This window comes from Augochlora pura, chromosome 10, assembly GCF_028453695.1.
Source record: "Augochlora pura isolate Apur16 chromosome 10, APUR_v2.2.1, whole genome shotgun sequence".
In the NCBI taxonomy this organism is placed as follows: Eukaryota; Metazoa; Arthropoda; class Insecta; order Hymenoptera; family Halictidae; genus Augochlora; species Augochlora pura.
Window position 1 is genome coordinate 34,712,549 of NC_135781.1, and position 24,766 is coordinate 34,737,314.

The 24,766-nt window shown below is 40.6% G+C and overlaps 1 protein-coding gene across 7 annotated transcripts in view; it reads right to left on the reverse strand.

Annotated features, from left to right (window-relative positions):
* Mical (Molecule interacting with CasL) overlaps positions 1-24,766 on the reverse strand; it is a 43,817-nt gene that overhangs the window by 2,084 nt on the left and 16,967 nt on the right. Inside the window, exons 1-26 of one of the 7 annotated variants that reach the window (XM_078193193.1) lie at positions 19,699-20,665; positions 18,073-18,370; positions 17,673-17,997; positions 17,249-17,607; positions 16,916-17,173; positions 16,607-16,809; positions 16,159-16,292; positions 15,811-16,058; positions 15,610-15,732; positions 14,917-15,150; positions 13,543-13,782; positions 12,500-12,641; positions 12,265-12,386; positions 11,992-12,216; positions 11,455-11,614; positions 11,218-11,381; positions 10,947-11,149; positions 10,706-10,887; positions 10,386-10,510; positions 3,201-6,761; positions 3,062-3,091; positions 2,257-2,401; positions 2,009-2,156; positions 1,823-1,932; positions 1,362-1,535; positions 1,153-1,267 (exon numbers count right to left, since the gene is read on the reverse strand). In XM_078193193.1, the coding sequence (XP_078049319.1) occupies positions 1,153-1,267; positions 1,362-1,535; positions 1,823-1,932; positions 2,009-2,156; positions 2,257-2,401; positions 3,062-3,091; positions 3,201-6,761; positions 10,386-10,510; positions 10,706-10,887; positions 10,947-11,149; positions 11,218-11,381; positions 11,455-11,614; positions 11,992-12,216; positions 12,265-12,386; positions 12,500-12,641; positions 13,543-13,782; positions 14,917-15,150; positions 15,610-15,732; positions 15,811-16,058; positions 16,159-16,292; positions 16,607-16,809; positions 16,916-17,173; positions 17,249-17,607; positions 17,673-17,997; positions 18,073-18,370; positions 19,699-19,757 (8,087 nt within the window). In that variant the 5' untranslated portion in view covers positions 19,758-20,665. Of the gene's footprint in view, positions 1-2; positions 1,268-1,361; positions 1,536-1,822; positions 1,933-2,008; positions 2,157-2,256; positions 2,402-2,973; positions 3,092-3,200; positions 6,762-10,385; positions 10,511-10,705; positions 10,888-10,946; positions 11,150-11,217; positions 11,382-11,454; positions 11,615-11,991; positions 12,217-12,264; positions 12,387-12,499; positions 12,642-13,542; positions 13,783-14,916; positions 15,151-15,609; positions 15,733-15,810; positions 16,059-16,158; positions 16,293-16,606; positions 16,810-16,915; positions 17,174-17,248; positions 17,608-17,672; positions 17,998-18,072; positions 18,371-19,698; positions 20,674-24,766 lie in introns of those variants that run through there. The other 6 variants (XM_078193194.1, XM_078193191.1, XM_078193196.1 and 3 more) reach the window with 6 other exon arrangements.

Here is a 24,766-nt window from a genome sequence, read left to right on the forward strand (position 1 = left end):
GTATCTATTAACTGCTAAGTATTAAAACAAGATGCAATGATAACACTTTTCATTTCGTGCAGATGATAGGTCTCTCTTATTTATTAATGAACAAGCAACAAAACATTTAAATAAACTGTTATGCGACAAAAGTTATTGTTATTTATTAAGACTTTCTTCTAACTTACTATCACGGTTAAATTAAGTGGGTCTGTAAACAAGAATTCGACAAATAATTCTATTCTTTCAAATAATGAAGTATACACTATTAGCGACCGTTTATCTCCAAACACGTTTTAAAAAATGTGATATGTGTTTTTTGGGAATAATTACCATAAACACATATAATAATATATTTTATTCCTCTCAGGGCATCCTTTAACGGATAATTAAAAATTTAACATCAGTTACATTGCTATAATTCTAATGATGCTATAAATAACTATCAATTGTGTATATGACTAAAAAATAGTTTTTAGTACAATTAAAATATTATGATCCTTACATTGGCGTCACAATACAGCCATGTATGTAAACACATCATTCTATCACGATGCAAAATTAAAATACTTATAAGAGAAAATAAAAAGAAACCGTATATAAAGGAATCGCATGCGTGGTTGGATCATGATTGTGATTTGAATTGCATAAATGGAATTTATAAAAGAATCATGCTTTATATACTTAACGTACCTCATAATTCATGCTTTGTATAGTTATATTTTACATACGCCATGCATTCTAAACTTAACAGTAAATAGAAAACAAAACAAAAAAAAAACACTATTTTGTTCGTTAGTTTCAGTAGGAAACACATGTAGTGTATACATTAGAAAGCAAGTAAAGATTGCATTGCACTATGAATTAATATGAAATTGATTAAAAATTTGAAGTTGATTAAAAATATTGCACTTATGAAGAAATATATGTGATGATTGATACGATTTAACAAAGTATCATAATTTGAAAAGTGCCAGAGGCTCTTTATAAAGATTAGCAAACAATTCTATCAAGTTAGCAAAGAACACGTATGCAAGTAAAATGACTAGTAATGTGAGCACAGAAGATGTAGCTTTTGATTCATCAGAAAAGAACAAATTAGGTACGTGCGAGGAACAGGCAATCGAATGTGTAGGGCAGGGAACAATTGTTTGGCATGTAGGTTTACACCACCTTCGTCGCTCTTCTTCTAAAAGGGCGATGAGCGAATCCCTTTTCGCAACTATTTCCAACATTTCTGTCAAAATTTCCCCTTCCTTCTTCACATCGTCGCTAGTTTTCTTGTCATCTGTATAATTTTAAAATATTTCAATGTATGCAATATTGTTAAACATTCAATGTTTTCACAGTTGTAAAAGTAAAATAAAGGAAAAGGTATTAACCATCGTCAGCTAAGCGTTCTCGTAGTTCTTGTTGTAGTCTGTCATGGCGGTCTTCAAGTTGAACCTCCTGAGCTCGTACTAAAAGTTCTTTTTCGTATCTACGAAGTTCAGTTCGTTCTTTCATTAAGTCAAACCATTCCGTGAGCAGATCTGCTTCTTCTCGATCAGAACATTCTATGCAAAGCATAAGTTTTATTTGAGTATCTGCATGGAAATATTAATTGGTGGATAATTGACTGAGGATCCTTATGCAGTCATAAAACTTACGTATTTGTAGTGTAGAATACATGTGCATTAGTGATTATTACTAATAGGATTACGAATTTTCTTTTATTTTGACCATAAGAAATTTCTCGATGAAAGAAAAAAATGTTTACTACGTTTTTATTATCGTGGGATAGCCATAGAAAAATGGGAATTTGCATAAAGATTCGCAGTCTGCTAATAATATCTAATTCTACCTCCTTCTCCGCGCAAAGCTTTTTCTACACTGACCCCTCTGCTTTCTAGTTCCCTCTGCTTTACTTCAGTCTCTTCTAGTTTTCTTTGAATTTCTTGAGCCATTCGCAATCTACGAGATTCGTGTCCTTTCATTATGGTCTACTATTATGATTTATCATTATTCTTTGATTTTACCAACTGCATACCTTTTTAATTGTGTTTGTCTAGCTATTCGTTTTGTGGTCTTTGATTTGCGAGAAACACTATTACATGATCCTTCAGTTGCTGTGGCCTTCAACATGCACGATGTAGATACTGCTGTTGTTTTTGTGTCATCTTCCGATAAACTGTCATCTGTTAAATATAATTTAGCATTTGCTATAATGTTCTTCTTATCACCTCTAAATTACATTAGTGAAAATTAGTATAAAATTATTTAATAAAATTAATATACCTGATACGTGTGTAGTAGGAATAGTGTAGTTAAGTGGAGGTGGTGGAATTGGCGGTGGATTTTCATTTAGAAAGTTCCTTGCTAACATTCCCTCACATACACTTTTTGGTCTTGTACTAATCTTTGGCGGTGTAACTTTATCAAGCTGGAAAAAACAACTTACTATAGTGGCATGTTTTAAAATTAACTTGAGTGTAGTGTGAGAAAAACACATTTTTGGAATTATACTTTGCTTTAACATTATAATTATTCGAGTAATATTGAAAATTATAAAGGAAGACACTGAAAAAAACTATGAAAATTTGTAGTAAAAGTCGAAGCTCCAACTTGTATAGTTAATGCAGTTATAAAACACATACATACACATACACATAATTTCATGAAGAAATATGAAAGTTTTCGTACCCAACAAAAAGAAATTTGATTTGTTATAAATACCTATATATTTGTTGTTAAATAACGTTCCTTTATGTTTGAAATCCAAAACTAATGTTAAATACATTTTACAAAGCGCATTAAAAAGACAAATAAACGAAATAACAATTATATATATATATGCAATCAATAACATGCTGTTTTATAGGAAAGACTGTTACTAGAGGAATTTAATAACTGTACATTGAAAATAAAATTGAATACAGCTCGTACTCCAAACAATATGTTACCCCTTGAAAGCGGACGATAAAGTGCAGCAAAAGAAAAATAAAATCATAGTACCTGCACGATATACAATAGCGAATATAAATAGTGGCATAAGAAAGCTAATACTGGAAAAATTAGTATCAATGACTTATGAGTTGCTTACATCAGACCCTTCCGAATACGATTTATATAACTGAAACATTTTAGAATCTAATTAGTTGGAAGAAATTCGGAGACATATACTTTCTGAACAGCAGAAGAGATTTCGTAAGTACAGAGTGAAAAGAAGACTGTGTACATACTTTGCCTTTTGATTTAGTGGTCAGGCGGAACATAGACAACTTGTCTTTTTGATTGGTCGGCGATTGAGAAGTATCCTTTTTGAAGAAAAAGTCTGATACTGCTTGAATGATACTCTTTCTTCGTTCTGGGTCTTTCGACTTTTGTTTTTTGTCTCTTTTCACGACTGCTACAGAATTATCAGATTTTGGAGATTCACCGGCACGCAACAATTCGTCCATCGATTTTGCATTGGTAGCGCACAATCCTCCAAAGTTTATTGCTTCTGCTACAGCTTTCATGTTGTCTGTGCTTTTACTTGTCTGTAATTTCAAACCAGTCTTTTGTACTCCAGCATCGTAAAGCCTGGCTCGAGGTTCCACTTGTGTTTCCTCTTTATTTTTCTTCTCTTCCATAGACAGTTGCCTCCGTGCCATTTTCATTCGTAACTGTTTCATCTTGTCTTCAGGACTGAGACCTAGATCCTCGTCGCTCATCATTCTAGCTCGTTCTCTAGCGTCTTGTCTTGCTTTCTCAGCAGTTCTTTTCGCTTCTTCGTGCTTCAATCTGGGTGGGGCTACTGGTGTTTTAAAAGCATTCTCTGTTTCGTTATATAGTTTTGCCGATTCGCCCACTGTTTGAACATCGTCAATATTTTTCTCACTATTTTTATCTGTTTCATTCCCTAATTTCCATAAATATCGTCGAGATTCTCCAGTTGTTGCGGTCTCCAACGACAATTTGTCTGTTTCGGTACAGCTGGTTCGCAGTGGACTGTTTATTGGCGTTCCAATTGAACTAGGTATAAATTTAGTAATTGAAGAACCGCTAGGAAGAGGTGGTTTTATGGGCGACAGACCAGGTGTAGAATTAAACGAGGAGGCTCTGGCAGCTCTTCTTGCTTTCTTTTCCGCAGATTTCTGTTTGTGCGCTTCTAGTTTATCCATTAGTAAATCCTGTATTACGTTCTTTTGCTTGAACCTTTCTCTAGTAATTTCTTCCAATTTTCTAGAGGTGACTGGAGAATTAAAACTGTTGTTCACTACGGCTTCCTGACTCTTGATCTCTTCCGCTATCATCTCAGCTGTACGAGATTGTAAGGAACACTTGGAATTCTTTCTCTTTGATTTCCTAACATCTATGGAGTCTTTCGCGTTACTAAACTCTGCGATTCTCGACTGCAGACGCTTTACGTATTCCAAATAATCTGGGTTGCTGGAATCTGCTACTGTTTTCGTCTGTTCTTCTTGATTTGTTGGCTCTTGCGTTTGAATATGTTGCGATTGAGAATTTAAAGTTGGAACTATTGATACTTGTGGATTAACTGGGCTGGCAAGGATTGTAATTACTTCGCTAGTGGTAGTATCTTCGGCTGGTTCAACAATAAGCAGACTATCTTCTTCCATTGAAGGATACATTTCTTTGTTCGTTGCTTCGGTAATGAGCTGATCTTGTTCGCTGTTCAATTTTGAGTTCGTGTTCATCTTAACTTCATCATCCGATTTATTTATTGTACTATTCAGCTTGTTCATAACATCGTCCATGGTAACTGGGTTTATCTCTATGACGTTTCTGTCATCGTAACCTTCCTCTTCCGAATACGAGTCATTTTCCATCTCCAATTTCGCAATGGGAGCATCAGCGGTTAGTTTATCTTCAGAGCCTGCACGTGCTGGAGTGCTTTTAATATTCACAAATTCAACGTAACCTCTGTTCTTGAGCATAACCATATTGGAAGCATCTTGTAGACTATCGTCTAATAAGGAATCATTATCTGTATCCATAAAATCTATGTTTTCACCATTTGCCAAGAGTTGAGAAGTATTGTTAACAGGGACGCTTTGTTTCTTATCGATTTTAAAGGAATCCAAGTCCATATCTGTTAAGTCTTCCTCCTTAGCTATCGTGATTGGAGCGTAATTTAATTTTGTAGAATTTGACAACGTTTTTCTAGTGGTGATAAATTCTGGGTTAATGTTGAATTCTGCATCTCGTAGATCATCCGAAGCTAAAACCTCCCCATCGCGAGCCCATTCCGAGAACTCGGTTTCAGTGAGTGCTGCCGTAGTAACATCATTCTCCTCAGAATCATCACATTTATTAGATATAGTAGAGGCCACTGACACTGGACTACTGCAATTGCTAAAACCTTTTTTGCTGTCATCCTGTAACTCTAACTGTTCAATCTCATTTTTCACTATTTCCAGTTCAACAGACGTCGTATTTGCGCAAGGAACAGTGTCACGAGTAACAAGATTTATTTTTTCATTCAATTCCTTCTCTCGTAAAAGGGTACATTCTATAGAGTCAGGTTCGAATGATTGACCATCATCGAAATCCTTGCACTTATCGGCTTCTTCGTCCAGAAGCAGATCTCCGTCTGTACTATGAATTTGCAATCGCGGAGGAGACAAATTCATGGCAACCACTTGTTGACTCTTTGTCTCTTCTTCCGCTTCATCGCTTGATGACAAAGAGTCACTGTCTATCTCCGAGTCACCAGTGCTAACTGCATCTTTCGTTTCTTCTTTATTTTGATTCCAATTCACTTGGGGTACAATGATCGACGTTTCGTGCAATGGACTACGCGGCCTAAAACCATTGTTTTCTTCTGTATTCCCTGTGAAATTGTTATCCATAATTTCCGTGTTTTCCACGTTTTCTAATATCGCTGTACTTTTAACTTGACTAGGTACAACTTGTTCCTTCTGAGATTCCTTCTCGATTACACTTTTCGATTCGCTGCAGACAATATTGGGGGCAGTTTTTGACTTTAGTATACTAGACTCTTTCACCAAATCTGGCAACTGGATTTTCGAGATTTCTGGTAAAATTGTTGCCTTGTAAATCGGGTTGTCGTTATTTAGCAAATGCTGAGTCGAACTGTTGACTGTATACGGCCGTATAGTGCTAGAAGAAAATACAGTTGTGGGGGATATCGGAGACAGTTGCGTGTTGTTAGACCTTAGTTTGCTAGTTCCTTGTAAAAACGCTTGCATCGTTGGACTCGGTTCCGGAGCTGGGTTCAGGAGTTTCTGGTGCTGCGAAATAGCATCCGTCAGATTCCGTAACTGAGTATCTACGTTCGATGCCGATCCAGATTTCATGACAGATCCACCGAAAGCTGACCCACCAAGTAAATACTTCTTTTTCAATTCCAAAGACAATTTGGAGGCAATACACTCTGTTGAATGAGTTCGGTTCAACAAGTAGTCCCCTTTCCTTGGATTTGTTAGTGGAACTCGATTTGCGTTATTGGACCCCAATAAGTTCGAGTTACTTTCCTTCTCTGTATGAGAAGAATGCACAGGATGATTCGCCGTTTTTAACTGCGATTTCAAATTTACTTCAGCGACCTGTTTCAGATTTCCATTAATCGAGGATATAACTTTGCTTTTCACTTGAACTCTCCTCGGTTCTACGTAATTTCCTCTGGTTTTCCGAACGTAGGAGTCGTTAATTGTGATCTCTGGAATCTCGTGTTGAGTCGGAGTAGCTCCATCGTGCTCGAACTCAGAGTCTGTTGATATTTCTGTGGCTGAGTTCTCCTCGCTCTCTTCAGACGTTCCATCATTCGAGGCAACCTGTAGAGAAATGTACCGTTTTTAGTAAATGAAGATAGAGCATTACAGGCATACACACTTTGGATGTTACAGCAAAACATGAATATATTTTTAGTAGATTAGTGAAAGACCAAATAAAATGCTGGAGAACAGACTGCATTCTATCAGGGTAGCGTACTGCGTAAAAGATTTTTCACGTTTAACACAGTTTAGAACTTAACAAAACAGAGACAATATCAGATTAATTAATGAGTTGTGAGTTTTACACGAGTGTACTAAAAAAGTATGCGATGCTTCTAATTTATAATCACTCACACTTTTTAATACGATATGGATCGTGATGATGATTTTATATTTCTTTCAAGATGATTGAGTGAGATTGTTTAATAAAGTATTGGCTGGTGGTAATTTCAGAATTAATAGAAATTCGGTCAGTTACGTTACCAGTTTTAGCATGAACACTAAACAAAGCACAAACGATTAATAGGTTTGAGTCATTGTTAATTCATAATTAGTTGAATAAATGTCACTCTAGTTATATGTAAAAATTCTTTACCTTTCCTTCAATGGCCTTGGGTACATTTTTTTGGAAAAAATACATGTATCACCATCAGCCAACTATAAGTAATATCTAAGTTTACTTTATTAACGTATCTCACAGCATTTCTTTAAATGTAAATCATAAAACTGAAAAATACATTTTCATGAAGATATAACAATCGCGTTTATAGATTTTTTCTTCATATTTGAAACAATTGCATACGTTATACAAATTAGAATATATATGTATATGTATGTATGTATATATTACGACACTACGCATTTATCTTTTCTAGATCTATCATTCTTAGGAGGCACAGATTTGGTAATTTCGCGCTGATCAGGTTTTATTGATGATGGAGATATTGTGGGATAAGAACATTTCTGTTCCATAGAACTATTTCCTAACGCATTTGAATTATAACTTGTGTTGTTGCAATTATCAAGACGTTCTGGTGTTTGCCTAATGCCACTTGTTTCCACTTTGCGTTTATCGATAGAAATATTTGGTACAGTTAATCTTTCGTTTGACGAAGCGGAAAACGGCTGCACATTGGAAGCAGTTTCCTCCGAAGCAGACACAATATTAACATTTTTCTTCGCAGATTTTTTTCTTACAGGAACTTCAGGTGCAGGTAAGGCACTCAAAGAACTCAAGTTCACAAGAGAGCTGAATTCGTGTGGTGCATGTTTTCTTTCTGGCTTTTTCGGAGTTTCGTTCAACGAGTTCAACGAATTTCTATTATTGCCTATATTTATTTTGTCCACCCTCTTCAAAGCTTCCATTTTTTGTTCTACAACTTTAACTTTTGAGATTCTATCAAACCTCGATGAAGGATTTGTTAGTTCACAAGAGGAATGGTGATTTTTACGTAGTTCTTCAATTTTATTTGTAAAATCTTTTTCTATATTCAAGTTACCGTCGCTTGCATATAAATTATTCTTATTGTTAACATCCGTTAACTGTACTCTGTTGAGTTGTGGGCTTAACGTCATTTCAATTCCGCTAATTTCAATATTTTCATGCGATTTAGTTACACTGTTCCTTCCATCTATGTACAGTTTACCTTTTAAAAAATGATTCTTACGTCGTGGTGTTAATATCGGTTGTGTTACACTATCGTGTATTTTATTATGAGTTTCGATGGATATATCTGTTTCATTTAGAAGCGACTTACTTTCTAGGTTGTTACTGCTCATTTGAGGCGAGTTAATTTCGATAGTATTGGTATCATATTGTTGTACTAGCATATCTTCCTTTGAGTCGTTGACAAACTTTCTTGAAGCCAAGTTTTCAAATTCTGGGAACAACATTGTACTATTTCGCTTCTCTGTAGATAATAATTGTTTGTCTAAAATGTTCGTATTAGTCTCTTCCAATGACTGCATTTGAAATGTATCTCTAGCAACGTCACTTTTCATAGTTTTAATCGAATTCTCAAATTTGTTTGTTTCTTCTACATCATCACGTGAATCTCGGTTTTCTAAATGCACCATCTCAGAGGGAACATCAAAGTTTAATGCAAACTTCAAGTCTTTAGCATCAATAAGAAGTACTTCTTTGCTCTGCAATTCTATTTGGTTAAACTGTTTAGCGATATCATCGATATCGTTGTCATCAATGCTCACACTTTTATCACATTCATCTTCAGATTTGTTAATGTTAGTGGAATCCCCGAATTCGTTGTCACTATTGCTGTCTGGTCTATGAGATGATTCAATCGTAGACTTTCGAAAATATTTCATTATATCCTTTGCTTCAACTTTTGTCGACAATTTTGGTTTAATATCTAATTCGACAACTGCAACATCGATTGTCTTCTCCGTTGAATTGTTTACATTTGACCTTTTTGAGCTATCTTTCTTCGCCTCATGAAAATATTTATTCATCTTTTGTTGAGCATTTTCTTTGGATAATAATCGAAGTTCGCCTACAGCAATCTTGTTCTTCGCTTTTCTTTGTCTCAAGTCACGTTTCAGCTTATCAAATGAACTGTTTCCATCGCATTGTACCGATTGAGGCTGAATTTCTTTAGGAACTCTTAATTTAGCGACTTCCCCGGATGCTTGTTCCAATGGTTTCTCATTCGTTGGAGACGGAGAAGTAATGGTTACAGTTGGGATTTGTTCAGGACCTATTATGGATAGCTTTAAATCATTATATTTTTTGTTCAACATGTCACTTTCCAATTCTTTGACGTCATCCGATTCAAATTTCTCTGTAGCTTCGGATACACGTAATTCCTCATACAATGTTTCAGTAGAGTTATAAATATCAGATGCTGATGACGGTGACGTTTCCCTACTGCGTTTTGAAAAAGAAGTTACCAGATCTGGAAGTTTCTCTGTGGAGGAGGCACTCTCTTCGGTGTCAGGTTGCATTGCACTATCATAATTAGCCTGACTAAATGGAATAGCATCTGGAAGCATAATTCCTGCAAACGCTGTTTGCAGTTCAGTATCTAATATATTACTTGTATCAGGAATTGTAACATCTAAACCAGGGGTTACGGTATTATTTAATTTGTTATCGACAGAAATGTTTTTTTGGTGCGATTTGTTATCTATATTTTCTGATTTACCTAACGGTTCAGGATCGGTAATTATTGTATCACATAATTGACTACTATTGTTATCATCTACAATGGTCAGAGATGAATTTATATTTGAAGAGACATTCTCTTCCTTTAAATTCTCATACATCAAATGATCGCATTCTATATTACAGGATTTGGAGATATCACTTTGATTAACAAATTGATTGAAAGGAGTGCCTGATTTAGTAGCGTTATCTATTACTGTATCTAGAGTTATGTCAAGTGGGAAATCAGGAACTGAAATTACGCTTCCACATGCTACACTTTTGGATAAGTTTTCTACTTGTTGGTCTGTATTTGCGATAGATGCATCGGTTTTTAATGCCTCTGCATTCGATAAGTTTTCAACATTTTCTGTGCCAATTGTGTTTTGATTAATTACGGTTTCACTGTGGTTTATACGCTTTTCTTGGGGAGATATCGAATCAGGAATTTGCACCGTAACAGATTCAGGGTGTACAAGTGACTCTTTAGTTATACTATCTACAGAATCTTGAGAAATTTTCACCTCCGTTTCCGAACCAGAATCCGTGTCGGAACTGCGAGTAGGATGCTTCAACCATACTTCTTGTTTTCTAAGTTCTCGAGCGCGTATGTCCTCTTCATCTTCCGTGGCCGTAGTACTCTCCTCATCTGAACAAAAATATGGAATTAGAGTCTATGAATATTTTTCATTATAATATGGAAGCTTTATCTTGTAAACTTTATCTTGAAGTTTGAGGGTCTAAAAATTAGAAACAGTTGCGACAATATTCCTGAAAGTTCTATTGGTAAAACTTTGGTTCAATTATTAATACTTTTATCAGACTGTATATACATGAATAGTACCTTCGTTCGTGTATTCGTTGCTAGAATCTTCGTACTCGTTACTGCCAGTATCCGATTGTCCCATTGCAGCATGAGGATGAGAATACCGTAACGTCCAATTTTTGGCGAGTTCAAGGGTTCCTTCGGTCGTCAAGGGCTGATCTATCGCTTCTTCGTATACTTCATTATCATCTTCCGAGTCGCTATCAAATTAATACAAATAAGTTGATAAAGATATTTGAGCGAATAAATAACAACTTACCTCATATCCGATATATCGTCACTAGAACCCATTTCCGCAGTTGATGCACCGAAATTTCTATCTGTCCATTCATCTTCATCCATTTGACTTTGTGGTTCTTCGGCGTCCGATATGCCCGCCAAATTTTCAAATTCTATTCTCTCGGGTGTTTGACCGCGGTCGAGCAAATCGAGCCCAACAACGCCTTCCAAAGGCGTTTTTACCTAGATATGTACAAAATTGATTAAGGGCTATGCTTAACGTATTCATACTATCAAAGTACGTGTTCTACCTTTTCCGGTGTTTTTACATTTACAGACGCAAGAGGTATATTTTCTTTGTTCAACGTGGTAAGCCTCTTCTTCTCTACGCGAGCTTTTATCGTTCCCGAGAAACCAAAATGTTGCGTACAATAGAATCTTCCGCCATTTTTCTCTCTGTCGAATGTGTGATTTCCTACAAATGATTAAATTTAAGGAGATTACCGTATTAGTTCGGAGTTATTCACATCTAAAGAGATGCGACAGACCTATTCTTAACGAGGTAGAACAATATTCGCAACGGAAACAGCCTCTATGGAAGAATTTCCCTTCAGCAGTTAGTCTCTCCATCAAGTAAACTCTCTTGTTACAGAAATGACACATCTCTGAACCTCCTTGAGCTGGCAACGTTACGGCAGGCTTAACGTTCTGTAAGAACAGTTTTAAATGACATAGTAATTGTTAATTCGAAATGATCAATACAACAAAATTATAGCCAGCACGTATGTATATTTCTTACGGTGTATTATATGATTAGACATTACAAATGTTACTGTAATATCAATGTAATTAGTAAAACGAGTTTAGGAAGTTCAGTAAAATGTTTAGTTGTGGACAATTTGTGTGACATAAAATCTTGAAATACTTTACATGTTGATCATGTCTATCTATAAGGTAGATGGACACACAAAACAAGTTTCTCCAACTAGATGGTACAGTACGAAATGAGAAACGAACGTGACACGTTCGAACACCTTGCTGACTAGACCTTCGAGTATTGAAAGATTCTGTAGTATCGTATTTACCGATTTCTGCACCTTGGGCTCCGCGTCCTGACTTTTATTCGAAAATTGTTCGGCCATAGCCGAGACTTTATTGTACCCGAGCACATTACCCTCTTTGATCTTCTTGTCTATATTCTTCAGGGTATTGTCAATATCAGCGTACTTACTATCTGATTCCTTCTGATCACGCCCCTTCTTCTCCATCTTGATTTGTCGAGCTAAAAACTGAATCAAGCATATACACATCTGAAAAGGCGTTGATTATCGTCATTTGTTAATTTTTTATATGCCAACCTGTTCTCGACTCCACTTTGGCACCCGTTCTACTTTTTCGTGCCGTACCGATCGGCCCATCTTACTCTCTTCGATTTTCTTTTCAATCTCCTTCACGTTCCAATCGGTTTTCTCGATTTTGCCTTCATTTAAATTTTCAAAATGTTTATTCCAAGTAATTTATCGACCAAGCTTGTCTTTTATAAATTGATAATTTTCAGTTTGTTATGAATTAATGCGAGGTAGTAAAACAAACCAATTGCACGTAGGAGATCCCTCGGTTTCTTCTCGGACGGTCCAGAACCCTTCAATTTGTCCTCGATATTTTTTATTCTTCCGGAGAACTCTTCGTCTATGCTATTTCTTCGATGACCAGCGTGTATCTTGGGTTCTCTGTCCTAAAAGAGATGTACTGTATAAGATGAATTAGATGCATATGGAATAGTGAACAGTTACAAATTCAACAAACTTGAAATGCGAAGCGTACAAACAGAGCATTAACGTTTCAAGTTTATATCTTTTGTCAATTCATTATTTCAATATTAGTGTAGTAGCATAAAAACAACTATACACAGTAGTAGTAGTAGCTAGTTTCAAATGTGTACAAAATTTAATATAGCTTTCGTAAAACTATAAAAAAATGGTAGTTCGATTATGAAAATTTGTACAGAAATTGTTTACAGTGTAAGTATTATCTTTTTCTCAAACCGGTTAGTAGTATAATTTTGTAGCCGCCAAACTTATACAATATGTATAATTGTAATAAGGGATAGATGTCCCAGTTTCTGTGCCTGTTGTAGATTCTGTGACCCCGGCTTAAAAACGTATAAAAAAAAGAAAAGTTTCCTATACAAATTATTGATCTATATCTTTTTATTATGTTTACCTATCAATACGTAAAATTCAAGGAGATGTATCAATTTATACATGTATAAAACTTTTCTTCTTCTATAGATTTTAATCAGGGGGCACGGAAATTGGAGCATCTACTACCTTGTATCGGTCGCATGCACAAAATTCTCATACGTTTCTTTTGTTTTTTTAATTCTTTTAATTCGTATCGTATTGTTAGTATTAAACACGCTTCTGTTTAATTTTCACTGAAGAGTATATTCCTATCGATCGATATGCAAATGAGCAGTACATGCTGAAATCATTCACATACAAAAATTATTACACAATCCACTGTCGGATAGTCGAACTAATGATAATTGTTTAAGTCACAAAACTGTATGTTAAGAGGAGCAAAAGTGCATTAAGTACACTCTGAAAAATCATCGTTCGGTGTCTCTGGCTTACTGGGTATAATATTTTCTGTTCAAGGTATTTCACTCTATCCTTGAAATCCGGCGCAGTTTGACGGTACAAGAATATCGAATAATCTTCGAATGGCTCGTCTTTCTCGCGTTTCGCATTCGCCTGCAGCATCTGCACACTTTTGTAGAATTGCTGCGTCGCCATCTTTCGCAAATATTGTCGTCTTCGCATGCGATCAGCACGATTCTTTTCAATATCGGCCAGTCTCTTCTGCCTTTCCTCCTTTAACGCGTGCATCGCGAGAACGTGAGAAAAATATCGTCCGATTAATCTCTCGTCCCCGTCTGCTTTCAACGAAGTTTGAAGCTCTAGTTTCCAAGGCAACTAATTCTCAAAAATTCTCAATTAATTGTAACACACCGTTTCACATTAGAAGGATCGGTTCGGTTCTCTTTCTCTCTCTCTCTCTCTCAAACTCATACGATCACATAAGTCACATAAAAGGGTAAAAAATAGAAGAATCGGTCTTTCTCGCTTTTATCTCTTACACGAGAAGGTTAAACATTACTTTGACTTTACGATTATCTACTCTACTTACTCAACAACTACAGGAACTCTACTATAATCTATTTAGGCCTAATTTATTATCTTCTTTGTCTCAGTTCAATCTAGTTTTTTTTTTGTTTTTAGTAAATAGGACAAATACGAAAGCTTGCGTAGCAAGTATATTACAACATAAATATAAAGAGACATAGATAGAAAAAGTTTTCAACATAACCGATACGTATTCGCAATGTTCCACTGTTACTTTCGCCGATCTATGCGAAGCGATTAGAATGCAATGAATTCCTTCTGCGCCATGGTTATGGTAAATCCAATAAATACGATTGACGATATGATTATCCCAGAATAAATAATTGGTTTAATCTTCTGCCAGCGTGACTATATAGAATATAAGCATTTCAAGTTTCGTGTAAGTGTATGTATGTGAAACGTTAGTGGTCGATTTTTCAACTCCTCATATTTATCGTATAAGGGGTTGAATTCGCGAAACAACCCTTTGCACTGAAATATATTATCCGACCATCTATAAAAATTCCAAAAAGAAAAGTATCAAATAATTAGTGTAAAGGGTTGATCGTAAGTTTAACCAATCCGGTCGCTTTCTATTTGTTCGATCGGACTGCAAATTGTACACGCATTCGTAGTTCGCTTTAATTTGCACTTTGTCAAATTATCTTCGGCCGAATCGGTTAAATGGAACAAGAACATGCTAACCTTTGATAGCCTGCTAACTAAAAGCCTCCAAAAAATGTCTGATTAAAAAATTGAAAGACAAACAGTCGATATCTCGAACGTCTCTGTTATTATACGTACAATATTAATAGAAAAAGAAAAATGAAAGGGAGAACTTACAACGGTCGCGCCCATTTTTTCCGTGCTGCGCCTTTTTCGAGACCGTCGACTGATAGTTTCCTTTTTGTCAGCGGGGTTCAAATTTTCGTTGTGTCTCGACCGCGAATGTCGTGTTCTCGTTCCGCCTTCTTCTCGTTCCCGACTGGCAATTCGTTCAAGCAATTGAACTTTTTGATCAGGAGTCATTTGGCTGAACTGTTTGCTGTGGGATGGTCTTTCCTCATTTTCCGGTTCCTTTAGCAAACACAAAATGTTTCATGAAAACGAAGGCGTTGGTCACATCTCCGTCATCTAAATAAGTTCCGCAAAAACGTATGTGTATCTCAACGAGATTATTGATTCATTAACTTCTCTATCTTCCACGTGATACATAATATGATCGTCATTGGCAAAATTCAACATTCTCCAAAACGGTTCAAGTTTGTTTCGTATCCAGCTGTTTCCGGACCAACTTGACGATGTCCGATTGTTATTATAATCTAGGAAACCGATCATTGCACGAGAACTCGATGCGGAAAGGGGGCTCCTGAATCGAGTACAAGGATTTTTATTCGTTGAAGGATTGGGCGTTATAGAGCTGGAATACTTCTTTCCGAGGTAATCAGGACGCGACGGGGAACGCTATAAAACATCTTTCTCTCTAAGTAATCTATCTATCAAACATACTTGGAAGTATTTTGGCAGATCACTTACGAATTTCGGATGTTTGACGTAAGGAATTTCACCGCGGAAGACGTCGTATATCTGTGTCAGATAGGAAAACATGGCGAGCTTGTCGGGAACGTCGCATTCTGCCATCTCTTCGCCGGTCATTATCTGAAACCAGTAGACAAAGTTAACGAATTTGCATCGTCTGTATTCTTAGCGGCAGTGAAATTTCCCAGGTCAACTAACCGGTGGTATGCCCAACTCTTTCTCAAGGATATCGAAGGCCAGCTGGTTATTCTTCTCCACGTCTTCCGGTTGCAAGCTATGAAAATCGATCAAATTCGGACGATATCTATGAATAATCGCACAAATGGCTAGACCGTTTTTAAACGAGACGCCCATGTCTTGAATCTTGACCGAGTCGTAAAGAGCCACCTGCTTTTGCAGCCAACGGAGAAGCATATCCGGATGAATTTGGGAATCCCCGTGGAGATCTGTTGAACAAACGTAGCATGTATAATATATTTGAAATTTACAAATGGTAATTGACCGATCCTACTATTACATCATAATTCAATCATTTTCGAGACTCACCGCGGCGCCGGCGTTTCTTAGGAATATCAACGTCAGATTGTATCGGAAGCTGTTTAGCGCTGTCAGGATCATCTGTATCGAGGAGACTTCGCACTTGCATTGGAGTTACAGAGGATACATTCAGATTTGGGTATCTTAAAGAGAATTCAGTTACTATTGATAAGGGGAACAAGATTATTTGAAGCTAAGGGAAAAAAATGGTTAGATAGATGCACATTAAACATGAGTTTCATCGATTGCCTTCTTCGATTGCACAATTTTGCGAACGAAAGCTCCTAGAAGGAGATTCTCTGGTCCTCATGGTAGGAATTCGGTAAGAAAGCAATCAATAATTGTACACGCGTACTCTCTGAACATTTCATTTCAAGACCTTTTGTAATTCCTCCACAATTCGGTGGAAGATCACCATTCTAAGTGTACGAGAGCTCTTAAAAGTATTGCGTTATACCTGGTGTGCGGGTCCAGAGTGTACGCGGCGTAGTCTCTGTTCAAGTTTTCCGGCGTGGTCTGTCCAAGCAGTCTATAGATAGATTCTCTTTCTCCGATCACTTCCAGGGGCGACATCGCGGAACCCCATTGCTTTATCGCCCAGCAGGCGTCCAACGAACTTAAAAATCCTCTCGCGCAGCCGGAACCCGTTGGCCAAAATGGCTACAACACGTTTTCATTTAATTTCCGATTTCTTAAACGGAGTACCGGGCGAACACAGTAAATCTACTCTGTTTAGGCAAGTTTCAGGAAACGCGATCGTACATACCTCCAGCAGGCTGTCGCCGACAAGGATCATGAGCAATCGATGACCGCGACGCTCCAAAATCCGACTAGCATTCTCCGCCGCGTACATCGACGTGAAATCAAACATGGCCACGTCTGGTTGCCCATAATGATTCACTGCGAATTCCATATCCATCATTTGGTATTCCGTTGAGAATTCGGCTGCCTCGCGAGCGTAAAGCATCAATGCCTCGCGGTCCACGTTCTCTTTGGCGAGTAATTTGGCAGTGTCCGCGTGATCCTAATGGTATATTGCGATATCGTTATTGATCTCCCTCTCTCTCTCTCGCTCTCAGAAACTTTACGACATCGATACCTGCAAAATGACTCCTTTGTCGATCAAACTGTGCTTCTTCGCTGTCATCACGAAATAGTGTGTATCGTCTTTGTAATACACGATATTTTCCAAATCGATGCCGGTTTCTTGGTACAATTCTTTGAAGAACTTCTGATTGAAAATGAAAGCCACACCGCTGATTTCTTCCACTCGGGCCTCCGCCTCGGTCCGTTTGTTGATAAAATTTGCTGTTATAGCGATCGCCAGTTTCCCCCTGAACTCTTTCCGCTTGAAACCTTCAAGCGTGTTTCTCTTACCGTCCGCGCCGATCAACACGTCGAACTCGTACTGGGAAACCGGATGATCCGCGGGCGTTGTTTTCGCTCTCCAACCGATTTCTGCAATAAAGATCCCCCGATAAAAAGATTCCTGGGACACACACAGGGGTCGGTCGGCTACTCACTTCCATCTTCCTGGTTCTCCGGTGGCGGTATCAGAGAATCGAAGCTTACGCTCTCATGGAACTCGACACCAAGGATCAAAGCGACTTTGAGCAAAATACACTGAAGCTGGCGAATGCTGATGTGATCGATAGACCCGGCGCAGAATTTCCCGAAGAATTTCTTGGCCCCGAGTCCACGGAGGTCTTGTATGACAAACGGCCAAAGATGGAGTACATTGTTCCTGGACATCCGATCTCTCTTCTCCACGACCACCACTTTAGCTCCCAATAGCTGCGCTTCTATGGCCGAACGAAGCCCGCAAGGACCACCTCCGATGATCAACACCTGAAACGATACTTGGTTCAGCTTGTCTATATCCTTTTACCAATCAACTAACCAAAATAAAAAAGACATTGGTACCCTCGCATTGGGACACGCTTTGCCGCGATTATAACATTTATGGTTCGCCCTCTGATCGAACTTCTTCCACAGAGCTTGCGCCTTCCACGATCGCAGCTTTCCCTTCAGCTTCGGATAGAACTGAGTAACCGTGTTTGGTCTGATTTTCAACAGATCGCACAGATGTCGGAAGTGGCCGAGGATAGTCTTCAAGGTGGTCGCGTTGCAGAACAGATTGAACACCTCGTTCGCCATTGCCACATCCGGCGAGTTCACCGCCTGTTTCCGACCGACTTGCTGATGATCCATCTTCACGATTCTGTCGAGCATAAAAAACATCTTTCAGTTCACAATCAGTGTACAGTCTGCAGGCGAACGTTTAAATCAAGTACGAGTTTGGCAGAGAGAAAACGTTTGCGGGCAAGACTCGCCGGTTTCCACTTAAGGGATTAGTAGGAACCGCTGCGTTAGAAGCGGAAAATTTCGACGCGCAAACGTTGGTTAGTTTCGCGTGTGCCGAGCATTTATCGCGGCGCGGAAATTTAACGCTCTGCGGGCAGCACTCAAGACCAGAAATGAAAGAAACCGTCGTCGCCATTGTATCGTTTTCTAAACGACGACGTTCCGCCGCGTTCGTTTGCGGGGCAAAACACATTCGACGGAAATAACACGTGGCTGCGGGGAAAATTCCAGTGTAAATCTGGTGCGCCATGAAAAAGAAACGCCACGCGAGTCGCGAGGCGCGAGGCTCGACGCGCGACGCGCGACGCCCGAGAAGAAAACCACAAACAGACCAACCAGCGTAGCGCCGCATCGGCCTCTGGAAAGGATTCCTTCTGGAGCGACACCGGATACACTACAAATTCTAGCTACCGAAAGCGATTTCCACACCCTAATGCTTTCCGAGCGAGCCAGTCAAGCGTTATCGATTCCCCTTGACCGGTATTCTCAGCTGAATCCAAGATATTTATGGAGACGCCGGATTTACTATCGTTTAGTTACCTAGTAGAATTACAGGATGGCGGCTCATTTTACAGACATTTATTGTTAATCGTCGCTCGACAGTATCATAGTGCCCGGAGTAAGCTGCGAGGCGGTATCATATGGTTTTAATTGCGAAACGAGATTCGATCGTCTTCCTCGGCAAAGATCGCTCGCTGTTAAGACAAAACGGTGACTAACATAAGACTCGCTTCTTTCTTAGAACTCAGAATCGACGACTAGAACCGCTCTCATTAAAAGTGAATATGTATGTACGTTTAAAAAGTAAAATTCAAAATACGAGATCCAGTTTGACTTTCTCGTGAAATTAAACCGATTCGCCTTCTTTCGCGTATCCGGCATATAACAAAGAACAACTTTACCCCAAATCGTTCGTGAAATTCTTGCGGTTCGAAGAAACCGTCGGACGAGGAGCTCGTTTCTCTGTGAAACGGTACAGTGATTTTCTAACTGGTCGTCTCTCGGTAGTTTTAGCATTGTGCTGCTACATAATCGTCGCTTCTCTGGGAGGCTTCGGTGCCAATAAGATTAGGGGATTATCGATACGTGGAAAATCAGAGGTGATCACCGGAAGCGGCACGTGACGCCGCTTTGGCTCGCGAAACTGCATCGAGCATCGGGGGACATCTATTGATTTTTCATTACCTAAGACAGAGCAAGCCGGCGCGCGGCGGACGGTTAGGAACGAGTCTGCAAATAACCATCTCCCTCCTCGATGAATCGACGATCCGCAGAGGAAGAAGAACGAGCTAGCTGTGTCCCGGAGCATCCTCGAGCCACTTGAAATGTCACGAGGTACTGCCCAAGATGCCTTTTGCGTGCCTCTCGCGGTTAGGCTCGATCGAATAGATCGCGCAGATCGTGCGGGCCCGCTGGCTGGCTGGCTGGCTGCGCTTCCAACACGCCGCTCGGGGAAATCCCGGATTTCGCGAACCAGCAACAAATTAATTGGTAGTATAATTCATTCCACTCGTTGACACTGACGCTACCTCGCAACGATTCTTTCTCATATCTTTCGTCCGGAGAAAAGCAACCGATACATTGATAAATTGTATGTGGAATGAGCTGGTGTAGCATCTTTCACTGCACGAGCATACAAATTAAACAAATAGCTCGGACAATCAAAATGTGTCGGGCTGCGCGATATTGGAAGGCATTTTGGAGGTACGCGCGATACTCCATCGTGCAACAATTAGATTTGATTCGGTATATCTACGTATGCTCTCTCTTTACTTTTCGCGAAAATGTCGGAGCTGTTCGGGAGAAGATTTTCGGTGCCTCCGGGCAAAATTTTCTCCGGCAGAGTAACCGAGACACGGCAGCGAATGGTAATTTCTCCCCGTGGCGCACAATGACTTTGTTATGCACGGGCACGTCCTGTACTCCGCGAGCGAGAGCAATAACGTGTCACGAATACGTCGATGCCCGACACGATGCACTTGCGCGCACGGTTCTTTGAACTTACGACCTGATAACTCTCCTGCGGATGCTTTCATCGCGCGGCCGACGCATTACCCCGGGAAAAACGGAAGAGTCCGCGGGAAACTTTCTCCGATGGACGTCCTTCGGAGATCAAAGTGGCTGCGTAACCGTAACCGTCAACCTTTCCTCTTTCTACCTTCGCCGACGATGGAAATATTCTCGATCGTATAATTATCGTACGTTTATTTTTACTTTGATTCTTCCCGGCGAGACGTCGCGAACGGTTACCGAGGTGAATAAACGTTCAACGTTCACCGTTCACCGTTCACCGAACCCACGGTGTGCGGGTAACATCGAGATTTTAGTTAGACGCATTGACACGGATACCGATAGTTGCATGTACAACAAGTACCCTGCAATAAAATCGCGATCGAGGTACCCATGTGGGCCGCCGGCATAAAGCGGAACGCGTTAATAGAATGGCGCGTCGAACGCCCGTACAAATTCGAACCGAGCACGATCCGCGAATTGCCACTAACCAGCGAAAACGGCGTAGCTCTGCGACCGCAGACGCGGTTGCATCTCGTTTCCTAATTTGTTTCGGAGGTGTCTAATAAGCTGTGAGGCGAACCACCTTTCGGCTAAGTGACGCAACAACGATAAACATGCAGATATCTCGGCCATTAGTTGTCGTTACTTCTGTATTACGTTGCGTTTCGCAAAATGATCCGTCACGTGTACGAAACGGGGCGATCGAGCGCGCCTGCGATCTTTCAATTCGAGCTAGTATATTGGTTACAGACGTCATGCTGTTTGGTCTAACTCTCCGTCGATGATGATGGTGATGGTGATGGTGATGGTGATGGTGATGGTGGTGGTAATGCTACTGATGACAATGATAATGATAATAATACCATTTAAACTTCTTTTGCAGACAGAGCCTGCATTAGCGTCGACCCAATTTCCACGTTCGAAGGAACTTGACAGGAAAGGAGCAGTAAGAAAGAAGATTGGCGACTGTCGGGTTATTTCGGCTAACTACTGTCGGCTAACAGTTTTCGACTCCGCGGGCCAACAGTTTTGTCTCCGGCTACGCAAACGAACGGGGGCCGATGTTAATTTCCTTAAATTGCGTTCAACGGGATAATCTTGACCGGTGGAACTCGATCGGTGGAAAGAGCGATGCGAATCGAGATACGACAGGGTTTCACGCTGCGTCGGCAGCGTAGGAATAGTTTCTCGTTGTGCGGTCACGATCAGCTGTTCCGGCCATTATCGCAAATTGTCAGGGCAAACGAGCGTCATCCGACGTCCACGTTATATGTACCTACGCGAATGCTTTTACGCCCCCTGGTACTTTTCTTTTCTTTTCTCGGCTTATCGAGCTTTGCCTTTGAACGACTTCATCGGAAAGTTCCGGCGAATACGGTCCCGCGTAAGAACGTTTCGTCAGGTTATCGAAGGCCTATCGAAATTTACCGTTCATCAGTTTCTGTCACCTGCGACGCTTGCTTGGCCAGGCAAGTGACCCGAATGTTAAGCGCTGAACGTAGGTTGAAGAAGAACGAGCGCAACCGGGCAAGCAGTTCACTGGGTTATCTATTAGAAGTCTTGGGACGCTATTGTGCAACGCGCGATACCGCTCTGTACCAAGGTGTCATGCTACATTTTGGAACCACTTGGAACCAAGCCACTCTCTCGCTCCCTCCTGCTTCATTCTACATAATATCATAACAAACGGCGCAGAAACGCGGCGATCTGCCCCGGTTCGAACGGCGACGCTCCACAATTTTTCCTTCGGTTATTATTTACTTGGTAGTTGCGGGTCGAAACCTTTTCATACAAGGATCAGGAAAGAATGACGAGGTCTCACGGTCGACGATGTACACGTACGAGCAAGAGCTTTTCTCGAGGGTGTACATATTCTGTAGAAACTCCGACACGTGGGCTTTTTCGCGTTGCATAAAAACCGATGCTTCGATCCACGGTTAATCGCGTTTCCAGATTTCTCGAGATCCTCGTTGCGTCATTTACGAGATTCGCTCGCTCGCTCGCGTAACCGTTCTTTATCTTCTCGGTACGTCGCGTTGTTATTAAACAACGGAAGTTTGCAATGTCTTCGCTTAAGCGCAGGATAAGCATTTATTTATCGCGTTACACGTATACGGCGATACCGAGCGCGGTTGAATCCGGGTCTCTTTGTGGTCGCAAGTCACGCTGTAGAAACACGGAACGCCATTGAATCGAACCGCGCATTCATTGTCCGTGATTCGTGCGACCTGTTATGTTCGCCGTTACGTGTTCGTGGACTTTTTCGCGTTCCGTATATTTAGGTGCAGTCCGCGCAAACGATTCTAGGTCAGAGAAAAACCGCCAGCAGTCGGCGGCGAGACCGCGGCCGCCTCAAAATGGTTATCGATGTTTGGACGACGTCGTCCGCGGGCTCCGACTTTGCTCGGAACTCGATAATGCAAATCGATGGTACGAGTCGCCCCCGTCCGCATGGATCGCAGACGTTACTTTCGTTCGGGCACTATTCGCTCCGCGGACTACAAAGAGACACGCCTCGCGTACGCCCCGACCTTCTTTCAGATTTTCTCTTTGCTTTCGTTTCGGGGGGACCCGACTCGAGCTCTGACCCCGTCTAGATCAATTTTCTTCGAATATTTCGCCTTGTTAAAAGCTCTCTTCGAGTCATTTTTTCCAAGTTTAAGAGACAGGTCTCTTTTTATCGTCGACGCATGGAAAAGAATAGGAGCCATTCCGGCCGGTGGAGAACAACAAACGGGGAGCACTCGTTTCGGAGAGTGACCGAAAAAGAGAAGGTGAGTGTTCCTCTATAAATACGATGCCCGAGGTGGTCGTGCGAGAGACGCGATCTCGTGGAACTAGAGCGACCCGACGCGACGCGACGCGACGCGACCAGCAATTTTGCAGGCGTCACGCGTCGTGGGCGTCGATCAAGAACAGAACAAGCTGCCAGTGTCACCGAAGCTGAACACGTATGCGATTTCTTTCGAATCTTGCCTTTCCAATGAATTTTCTCCGATTCGAGAGACGCGATAACTCTTGCGAATCGGAAAACAAGGAGAAACGGATGTACGGTAGAACCATCTCGTTCCTCCGAAAAGTCGAAGATCAAAACAGTTCGGACAACCGAGTTATTGCGACAATAGAGATTCGCTAATTTTCACTCATTAATTGAACATTCTATGATTAGCGTTTTTATTTGGCTCTACTTTAAATAGCGGGCCGAATGCGTTAATCATCGGTCGTAAGAAAACGAAGGCTACTGTTCAAAAATGGAGTTCGTCAAATTATAACGTAATTAGTTGTTTCTCATGTAGTAACATCAATCATTTTCCAAGTTACAATTACACGAAAATTGATATTTGATTGCTGTCATGTGGCTGCTCGTGTCTCACTGTGCGCCAACCGAATGTTTTGCGCGTTATTGCTCGAGGAGCCACGGCAATAAGAGAGAGAGAGAGAGAGAGAGAGAGAGAGAGAGAGAGAGAGAGAGAGAGAGAGAGAGAGAGAGAGAGAGAGAGAGAGAGAGAGGGAGAGAGGATCGGCAGAAGAGAAAGATCGTCAGGTGTATACGACAAAATTCGTTGATCTCGCTTTGATGTTTGCCGACAATAGAGCGATAGTAGCCGGCTCGGGTTCGCCGTCCCCTTCGCGTCGTTCTTTTAGCTCGTCTCGCTCGACGCCAAAGGACATAAATTTACGGCAATTAGCGGTATCGAGTCCGATAGACGAGCAGCAGACGAGCGAACAGGTTGTGGACCTCGCCGCGTTATTGCCGGCCGTGCAACGATACCCGCCGTTACACGTTCGCTCTGTCGCATTCTGCACAATAATATGCACATCGCCGGTCAAGCACGTGGGCCGTCCGTTCGATGAACGACCACGGGCACACGCGACTATTTTCGTTTGCATCGATTTTATTGGACGAACGTGGACGCGTGTCTCTCTGATACGCGGGACCGCGATATATGTACATACGCTCCATCGTCTATTATCGTCGCTTCCGTCTTCGAACGAGTCCCATTCAGATTGCGAAACAGATTTAATTCCGGAATCGATGTCCGCCGACGGAAAACTAATTATACGCGGATGAATATTAACTCGTTGGATCGTTCGACGCGCGTGGGACTTTCGTTGCGAAACCGGTGCCGCGCGCCGCGCGCCGCGAGCGGTTCGATTCGTAGGAAAAATCTGAAAAATTCAAACTCCAAGTATTTCAAAGTTTTCAAACGGAGGTTGAAGTCGTCAAATCAAATTGTTC